At 34.1% G+C, this 10,349-nt stretch overlaps 3 protein-coding genes across 3 annotated transcripts in view; all 3 read left to right on the top strand.

The window, feature by feature from the left end:
* Positions 1-4,946: 4,946 nt before the first annotated feature.
* Positions 4,947-6,642, top strand: LOC106784634. The gene is made up of 4 exons (XM_014744399.1): positions 4,947-5,027; positions 5,373-5,650; positions 6,027-6,199; positions 6,317-6,642. Exons 1-4 carry the CDS (start codon positions 4,947-4,949, stop codon positions 6,640-6,642), a joined length of 858 nt encoding a protein of 285 aa, XP_014599885.1.
* Positions 6,643-8,587: 1,945 nt separating this feature from the next.
* On the top strand, positions 8,588-9,996 carry LOC106784629. The gene is made up of 2 exons (XM_014744385.1): positions 8,588-9,068; positions 9,533-9,996. The coding sequence occupies exons 1-2, from the start codon at positions 8,588-8,590 to the stop codon at positions 9,994-9,996; spliced, it is 945 nt and encodes a 314-aa protein (XP_014599871.1).
* A 100-nt stretch (positions 9,997-10,096) lies between these two features.
* The window catches only part of LOC106784619, a 3,613-nt gene continuing 3,360 nt past the window's right edge, over positions 10,097-10,349 (top strand). The window contains exon 1 of the mRNA XM_014744372.1: positions 10,097-10,113. Within this exon, the coding sequence (XP_014599858.1) occupies positions 10,097-10,113 (17 nt within the window). The remainder of the gene's footprint in view (positions 10,114-10,349) is intronic.

Below are 10,349 nucleotides of genomic sequence, written 5' to 3'. Positions count from 1 at the left end.
ATATATATATATATATATATATATATATACATTTATGATCATACATGAATATAGACGAAGAAGACGTAGGACACAGAAACACATGTTGAGAAGTAAACCAGGCCGAGCAGCAGCGCGAATCCAGCAGCATGGTCAGCATCCATGGCGGGCTTGTATTCTTTTCAAGGTGCGCCTAACACTCTCTACCTATCGTTGGATGCCTCACTTTGCCCCCCTCTCCTTCTACCCCTTCCTTCTTTTTCTTCTTTTTCTTCTTTCTCAACTTGACGCAACTCTCTCTCTCTCTCTCTCTCTCTCCTTCTTTCTTTCTGTTGGTTAATCTTTTTTTTATATATTTCTCTCTCTCTCTCTCTCTCTCTCTCTCTTTCTTATTTGCTCCTTCTCGTTCTTTAAGGTTCATCGATCTTCAAACGTTACTTACGGACCAACCGAAGTCCCCCTTTTTTATTTTATTTCTTTTTTCTCTCCTTCTCTCTTTCTCTTTCTCTGGAAGTATAATCTTTCTCTCCTTTTTTAACATCCTCAGGCCCTTTCTCGTTCCATCTTTGAAAGTAGCTCTCCGATTACTTGTTTTAAAAACCATACGGCGATCAGTTTCTTTATTCGGTGAAACTTCAACGACGACGACGACGACGACGACGATGATGATTTTTTTTTCGTTACTAAGGAAGAATCGTTTTTTTTTTCCTCAGTCCCTTTTTATACGCTCGAAATATTCTACGATCGATGTTCTATAATTTAATATTTATTTCATTATCTACTTTATAATTCTGTTATTTTCAATATATTCGTTTTAGGGAAAAATATCATTATTTATATATATTTTTTTCATTTCTTTTTTAATATACGAAATATCTTTTTTTTAATGTTTATCTTTTATTCTACAATGTAGACCAATTTCATTAAACATTATCGTAAAAAATATTTCCACGGGGATATTAACGATTTAATAAAATATCATTTAATTGTTACGTTTTAATACGTACGATTAAAAAAAAATACACGCGTAAGTATGATATATTAATTAACGATTATTCTAAATTATCTTTGGATTGTAAAAATATAATACAAACGTCGATATACGTAAAGTTCGTATGAAATTCTTTTAAAAAAATTTGATATACGCGTTGACGTTACAATTCGTTTCTAATTAATATAATTAAACAAACAATGTTTTAAAGAATACTTTTCAATGTATACATATACATATACAATTTAAATTTCAATTCGCATATTACGATTTAAATGTCGCGTAATTTTAGTTGTTTCCTTTTCTTTTTTTTTTTTTTACTTTAACCACGATATCTCAGTATTTTTATTATAGTCATTCATACGTATTCGTGTTTACGCCCATCCTTACTTCCATTTCGTTCATGGGATAGCAGCAGAAGTATCGTCGTCGTCGTCATAAAACGCGAAAGTTCTTTCTTCGCGTGTAGATGAAAGACGGCAAACGGAAACCAAAAGGAAAGGGGAAGAAGGAAAATAAGAATATACGGAGAAAGAGAAGGGAGAGATGAAGATCCGAGAAGGTAACGTAGAGTCCTCGCTTCGTGGGGGCCTTGACCTGACCTCGATCCTCGCTCGAGTTCACTCTCACCGGCGTCGTCGAGAGGAAAGTGTTCCATTACCAAGCTTACAGTACACCGAGTATTCCACCACCGGATTGACATCTTCGGGATTAGCTTTTTTTTTCTTTTTATCTCTGTTTGTGTTTCCTTTTTTCGAAATTATTTCTTATTATTTTTGTTTTTTTTTTTCGTTTTTTTTTTTTCTTAACAATCATTTCTGACATCTTTGAATATTTAAATATTCGTAATAAAAATGATTACTATAATTGTAAATTATAAAAGGATTTAATTCTCGAAGATTTTTTCGAAATTATTTCTTCTTTTTTTTTGTTTTTTTTTTGTTTTTTTTTTTTTTTAACAATCATTTCTGACATCTTTGAATATTTAAATATTCGTAATAAAAATGATTACTCTAATTGTAAGTTATAAAAGGGTATAATTCTCGTAGATACGTTACAGTGATTTTTCATTAGTGAGAAAAATATAATATATGGGAAAAAATTATGAAGTATAATAAAAGAATATAATAGAAAGGAGAAAAGAAAATGAGGATGACACGAGAAATGTCGCGTCTCCGGTTCTAGTTTATATTTAATCTATATAGAATTAAATTATTTAATAATAGTATAATTATCTTTTATTATTTTATCTAGTTGATAATCACATTCACACACACACATATATATACACACATACGATATGCGTCTAGTTAACGAGTCATCGGAAAGAGTTAAAGAATCAAAAGTTTAATTATACCTCACAGAAACACAGACAAACGCACAGACACACACACACACACACACACATATCCTACCGACGATAGAAATTTCTCTGTTTAAAAAAAGAAAACAAAAACTATAAATAAATAAATAAATAAATAAATACAAACGATAACACACACCAGATATAGATAAATCGATATATTATAATACTAATTAATGTTGAAAATTTTGTTGGTTAAATTTTTCGACGAGAATTTAAGGGGGGTGCGTAGGGGGGCGATTAAAATATCTACGAATACTCAGAGAAAGTCGGTAATAAAAGCGTTAGAGATTATGGTTTTTTTTTTCTCTATCTATCTCTCTTTTTACAGATTTGGTGTGTGTTCCGTTACTATACATTAATATATTATTTTCTAACGCATCACCAATTCTAATGTCCATTGATATTGTACAGACTATTTTTAGAGTAAGAAATGAATTAGAGAGAAGATTGAAGAGGCAAAGAAAAAAAGAAAGAAAGAAGAAGAAAAATAAAAAGAAGGTGAGAAAGCGTTTGGAGGTCATGGGCGAGAAGCGGGCGCGGCTCTCATTCTCGAAGAGAGGGTCTTCTCTTTGGCGTGGTCCCAACTTATGTGTATGCGCGCGCGCACACACATGCGCACGAAGAAAAGAACGCGCGCGCGCTTTACATTCCATGAAAAACCGTTAAACGTTTCGCGCGCGACAGCTACCAATGAATATATTATATTCATTTCAAACGGCGTACATTATCCTCACTGTTGAATTTGTGTCATTATGATTGGAAAAAGAAAAAAAAAAGAAAAAAAACTATATATAAGATAATAAAATTGTTATCATTTAAACGTTCAAAACGATGATCACAAATCGTAATCGTTCGTAAAACGAATTTTAATCCCGATTACTTTTCTAAACGAGGATTTTAATATACCGGTCAAGGTTGTCGGGGTGAAATTAATTAAACGAAATGTCGAAATCCTAGGGGCCCCACCCTGGCCCCCCTCCCCCCTTAAGCCTAATCGTGAATTACAGTTATTAGAAAAATTCATTTGATTATCTTAACGCGAGAATTCGTATCTTTATTCGATGACCCACTTATCGTGGGGGAGGGGGCCAGGAGAAGGAGGAGGAGGAGGGAGGGGATTAAATTATTTTTTCGTCTATATTAGGAATCTGTTGTATAATTTTGGAATTCCTATTTGACCTAGCCTAACGTTAATTGTCAAATTAATATTCAAATAAAAAGAAAGAAGGGTGGTGGGCGGGTGGGGGTTCAATTTCTTAGAATCGATTGAGAATTCTTGTGAGAAATTTCGTCTCAAATTTGGAACGGAACTCATCGATATATCGAAGATAGGTCATCCTTGTCGTTTGACGAAATTTCTTCCTTTTTTTTTTTTAATTAAAAAATTTTTTGTTTTTTACGGATGTAATAAAACTTACGGTAGGGACTCGTGAAACGATCGATGACGATGAAAAAATGCGCGTGCTTTCTCCGTTTAGCTCAAAGTAAACGTATGTTATATTCTATCGTTTGATCGTAAAAGAAAAAAAAAAGGAAGAAAAAGAAAATCATCGCGACCAAATTTTTTTTATTCTCAATTAGACAAATCTGTTTAATTTGTTTCTTTTTTTTTTCTTTCTTTTTCCTACGAGATAGATTCTTTACTTTTACACTTCCACCTGTTTTCTCTTCCTTCAAAGTATAACGGAATGGTAAAAAATAAATAAAATGTTATCTCGTTCGATTGAAAAATATATAAATGATATTTATGTTATTATTATTGAAATTAATGTAATTGGAGAAAAACAATTTGAAAATATGGGATCTCAATTCTGTATTATCTTAAATCATAAATAAAAGTATATATAACGAATATACAGAGACAATAATTAAAAAACTGATTACTTTAAACGATCTAATCTATTCCTAATACAGAAGTATAATAATAATAATTATAATTATTATTCATAAAATCGTATTGTCGATAGTTTTTAAACATTGGCAATGAGTGACGGTCAAACTCTTACCGGAAATGCCTGAGGAGGATTGGCAAGTGTTCACGGTTGTATCGTTTCGATATCTTTCGGTGCCTTTGACCTGCCTGCCGTCGCTTAGTCTCTCAACTTCAGATTCGACGAGACACTGTGTATTCGAGTTAAGAAAAAAAAAAAAAGTAGAAGAATAAGAAGAAGAAGAAGAAAAAAAAATGGAATGAGAAGAAGAAACTCGATGATGCGTGGGCACGAATACTTTTTCTTTGCTCCTCCTCCTTCTCCTCCCTTTCTCCTTCCCCCTATCATTCTCTCTCTCTTTCTCTCTCTCCCTATTTATCATATTCACAGGTTTCTCTTCAGTAAGTTGAAGAAAGAAAGAAATATTTGTGTGCAGGGCATCCGTTGTATACACAAACGAGGAGCTAAGTGAGTATGCACACTGCAAAATGTGTAAAGACGAGAAGGATGAAGATGAAAAATCTGAAGATGAAGAAAAAGATGAAGATGAAAAATAAGAATAATAAGAATCGATGAAATAAAAGAGAGAAGTTAAAGCTGGTGGTGGAGGTGTGTTAAAAGTGATCCGAACAGAGAGGATATTCGGTTGAGAACGCCTCGAGGAGAACCAATAGCTCGAATGGGTTGTAAAGTCGTCAGGTACAGTGGTAACGGCGGAGGTAGAGGTATCGGTGGCGGTACCTCTGGTGGTGGCGGCAAGGTACGAGGGGGGGTCCTCAGTGGGGGCCATCAAAATTTCAAAGACGTACGCGGACCCCTTTCGCGACGAGGATAAAAGGCAGCAATCGTGATTCTTTCGGGCAGTGTCGATACGATCGCCGTAGTAGTTCGAACATCTTTTTTCGAGGAACCATTCGGGAACATATTTCTAACAATTAGTAATAATAATAATAAGAATAGAATCGGATTACCAGATTGAAAAGAAACAGATAACGCGTCGCGAATAATTATTTTTCTCGGTGCGTTTATATATTTTCCAATTGGTTAGTTGGTTCGACTGAATTTTAAAAAAGACTCGAAGGGGAAATAATAATAAATATAATAGAAGATGTCGAGGATTTACGTTTCGATCATTCTTGGAGCATTTTTGACGGTAGCTGTCTATGGTGCACCAACAACTACAACGACACAGGAGCTACCTCAAAATCCATCGATTCTCGAAGAAGCTTTAGACGTTTACGCGTCTTGTTCAGGTGAATCGGATCTTTCGGTTTGTCTCAAGTTAAAGGCGTTACGATTCGTCGATAGAGCTGCCAAAGCAGCTGACATCAACGTCATCGATGGATTCAGGATTGTACAGATCGAGGAAGCTAAGAGCAATAGGTAAGGGATTTTCTTTTTTTTTCTTTTTCTCTTTCTTGAAAATTTCGGTGCTTTTCTTCAATCGTGTAACATATGAGAAACGGAAAATTATTCGTAACGTAACATGGATTTTATTATATTATCGATATTTTTGCTTTTTTTTCTTTTTTCTTTTTTTTTTTTCTTTTTTCTCTCTCCTAACGTTTAAACAATAATTATTCCGGGGCAGGGGGGAAGATTGATAACGCGTGTGTTACATTGATTTGATTATATTATCGATACTTTAGATTGTTTTTTAAACGTTTAAACAATATAATCTTTCATCGATATATTTTAGTAATCGAAAGTATTACGATGTGTTTTTTCTTTTTTTTTTTTTATTTTTTCTCATTTGCAGTCGTGCCGATAACGCGAGATCTTACAACGACATAGAAAGTACTTTACCAAGCGAAATCGAAGCAAAGGAAGCTGCGATAGATCAAGCCATCATTGACAGAGCATCCAAATTTCTTTCGACTCATACAATTGAATTCAGTCTTCCAGAAGATTTCTCACGTTCATTGGACGAAGGTAATTTATTAAATACAATTTATAAAATCATTTTAAAATCGATCGTTCAAAAAATATATATACACACACACATACACACAGATTTTCATTAACGATATTATATTTTATCTTTTACAGCTCGTGGAAAGAAAAAGAAGATCGTGAAATCCCTGTTACCAATTTTGCTACTTCTCAAAGCAAAAACAGCCATTTTGCTTCCGTTAGCATTAGGTGCTCTTGCATTATTGGCATTCAAAGCTCTCATAATCGGCAAGATTGCTCTTATTATCAGTGCTATTATCGGACTTCAAAAGCTCTTGGCTAGCAAGAATCAAAGTTACGAGGTCGTAGCTCATCCGGTTCACAGTCATGCTCATTACGAAGCTGATCACGGTGATCATCATGGTTGGGCAAGATCAGGTGGATCCGATCTAGCTTACAGCGCTTATAAACCATCAGAATAGAATTCATTCGAGATTACATCACAAAAGTCACCAAAATCATCATTTTAAAAACTAAACAAAACTAAACAAAACAAAAATACATTCTCATCTACCTTCGTACAAATGAAACGATAATCGCTGCTCAGTATTTGGCGATAAATCGTTCGAAACAAAACAAAAAAAAGGGTTGCCTAAGCTGTGCTGCTCTTAAAACCCTTTTAACTTCAACTCATTACCGATTTTGATCATCATCGTCGAACACGTTACTTCCAAACATTCAATTTTATACGAACGAACCACTCGATGACGAATGTTAATTTCGACGGGCGGATTATCAATCCAATTTTCTCTCTTTCCTACTTGACATTTTTTCTATTCATTGGATTTTAAACACTCGATTAAGTACGATTCCGACGAGAACTATTTCTATAGAAAAATAGAAAAATATCAAAGAAACATACACGTCGCATCGATTAAAAATCGGTGTGCTAAATGATAAATTATTATCTATGACAAATTTGTCTAAGGTTATTTATTCGATCAGAGTGTTACGAGACACAGTGTATAGAACAAAATGATTGAAATGCTAAATGATAAAGAGAAAAAATGAAAGGAAAGAAAGGGAGATAAATGGGAAATAACGAGACCATAGGATGATTCAATTAATCATTTCGAGAAGCACGAAGTTTAATATGCTTAGGAATAATGGCATTTGCCATTCGCGTCATTTCGTTGCGCGAAGTATCATCATCATTCATGGGTAAACTAAACTGCTTTTGTGGAAGATGATCAACAAGGTGATTATTCCTTGTATCTTCGTCAAATGTTGTTTTACTCAGTTGCAGTCAATACTTACGCAAAACCTCTCATCGCCACCCCCCCCTCCAGTGTGCTTTAATTTAATGAATAATTATTTATAAATCGACATAATCATGTGTGTGTCGATTAATCTTCATGTAATTCACTCTTTCTCTCTCTTTTATCTTATTATTTATAAATAAATTGTTATTTTATATTAAGAAAAAACGTTACACGAATATTTTATTATCATTTCTTTTTCGATTTTTACTCTCTTATTCCTTTCTCCCTTCCTTTTCCTTTACCTTAATTCCGTATAAAAAGAAAAATTCCAAAAAATGGTAACTTAATGTATTATAATTATTATCATTAGTTTTTTTTTTTTACCGATGATCAATTAATCGTCCTATCTTTAGTTTTTTTTTTCTTTTTTTTTCTTTTTTCTTTTTTTACGTTTGACTCGCATGACAAAGTAACGAGATCGTCCATATTATTGTTATGTTAATCTTCGAAATAAAAACGCACTCCTCTTCGGGTGCATCCGGTGTATCTGAGGCGTGCAACAACTTGCTCGAACGAAATAATAAACGAACGAACGAATCTATTGTACTTTCGCTTACTTTGAGAATCTACCAAGTGAAACCGATTGTTCTGTCTTATGGGAACACCCTTTTTCTCCCCCTTTTCATCTCCCCCGTTTTTTCGTAGACTATATATCACGGTGATCCTACTCGTTAAATCGACAGTATTCTATGAGAATTCGACGACAAATTTTCATTCAATTTATTTTTTCTTTCTTTTTTATATAAATATCGCGAGTTTTTTCTTCTTCTTGTTCTTTTACCTAGAATCATAGAGTCAAACGGGTTAACTCGTTGTCGTAATATCTGTGTATTTCGTACGTTTAACAACGAAATTAGCCTAGATACCGGATAATACGCGAGATTTACACATTGACGGTTAGTAAAAAACTTTTTATTATCATTATTATTGTATCGTATAATTCTTGTTCTACATTTCATCTCTGAAATAAAAGAAAAACTTTCGTTGTCTTCCCCAATACGTTTCTAATATCATCTACATACTTTCTCTTGAATAAAACGGATAGAGGAAAAGAGAAATAAATAAATAAATAAAAAAGAAAGAAAGAAAAAAACGAAGTAAAAGGATGAAGAATCATTTTCGTAATCTTTATTTATTCGTTCTCGTGTCAACGGGAATCACGGTTATCATGGAACCAAATGAACATTTGGAGGATACCAAAGAGAATTTGTTGAATTTCAACGAGGCTTTCGGCACGTGTCTTTCGAATAAAGAATACGGTACCTTAGAGTGTGCGAATCGTGCCACGCTCAGTGTTCTTCAATCTTTTAACGAGCAGGACGAGCTCAATTTTGGAAATTTTCGTTTGGAGAGAGCCGAAGGTTACGGGCGAGAGTTGCTCGAACTCGATTACGATCCGAATAATATTCAAAATGTTTTTAAAGCTGCCGTCAGGCTAATCGAACGTAGAAATATGAAATGGAACTTGGATCGTTTCTATCCGGGATTACGGATGCGCGTAGGACCGATGATTAATGCAAACGGGCTTTTAGAATTTGTATTGGACGAAATACCACCTTCTTACGACGACAAGCAATCCGGAACAGGTTGGTAAGAGATGCAGTTAGCATTTCAAGTGTGTTCGAGTTTTTGGATCATCGGGTTACGTGTTTATTATTCATCATCTATCGTATATATGTATATATGTCACTGATGATTTTTGATCAATAAAATTTGACCGATCATTTTGTAATATTATCTATATATATAAACCATATTATATTAAAATAATTATTTATTTTATTCAATTCGAATATACAAGATTTTCGATAAATTTGTACGATTATTAAAATACACGTAATTCGTTTGTCGTTTTAATCGTTAGTTTAACTCTCGGGATATAAATATTTTAGCACGGACACGAACCTCGTTTCATTTCTAAAAGACTCGTGGGTTCGAGTCTCGGCTAACTTAACACCTGCTTACGAGAATTACCTGTAGCAGGCAGCACGGTCAAGGCCACCGAGTTTTATATACCATCATACACAAACGAGTTTTATTCCATTTACAGGAAGACAACTGACCAGACACCTGCTACCTTTCCTCATGGGGTTCAAGTTCAATCTTGTGTCTCTCATACCAATACTATTCGGACTGTTGTTAATAGTTTCGAAAAAGGCTTTGCTATTGATTAAAGTGGCACTCTTAATTAGCAGTCTTCTTGGTTGGAATTCGATGTACAATACGTCACCTGTTCATAATCCGTCTATTTTTTATGGGTTTAACGGATACGATCATCCCTACGAGGATGGTCAAATTAATACAGGTGGACATTTTTACGATCATTATCATCATCATCATCATCATCCTAATTTTCAATATCGACCTTATCGCGTACCAACAACTTCCAACGTTGAATTTACACCGTACGATCGACATGTTGTCAGGGAAGTGGTCAATGTTTACGATAACGTTGATAAGACTGATCAAAACACTAGGGCTAGTAAAAATTTTGCTTGGACGGCAAAAAGTTGATCGATTTTATTGCGGATTCTTTTCTTTTTTTTTTCTTAAATTCTTTTTAAAAGCCAAGCCCTGGTGATGATGATGAAGCCACGCGTGTTCCTTTTACGCGATGGAAGAATGCACGTTGTAATATATTTGCTGTTTGACTGCACAAGTAAACGAACGCTTGTATCGCATAGCTACCGATCGTTGCTCGGTTATGTTTGCGCATAATAGACGTAGATAAGTGGGTAACTGTTTTAACTCGTGTTCTTATTTTTGCGTAAATATATATATATATATATATATATATATATATGTAGATAAATGTGTGTGTGTATGTGTGTATGGGGACGGATATGGAGACAGACGAACGTAAGGTG

Source organism: Polistes canadensis, unplaced genomic scaffold (assembly GCF_001313835.1).
Source record: "Polistes canadensis isolate GaletaPanama2010 unplaced genomic scaffold, ASM131383v1 scaffold_2, whole genome shotgun sequence".
NCBI lineage: Eukaryota > Metazoa > Arthropoda > Insecta > Hymenoptera > Vespidae > Polistes > Polistes canadensis.
Note: the sequence above shows the minus strand (reverse complement) of the source record. Positions and strands in the feature narration are given on the sequence as shown.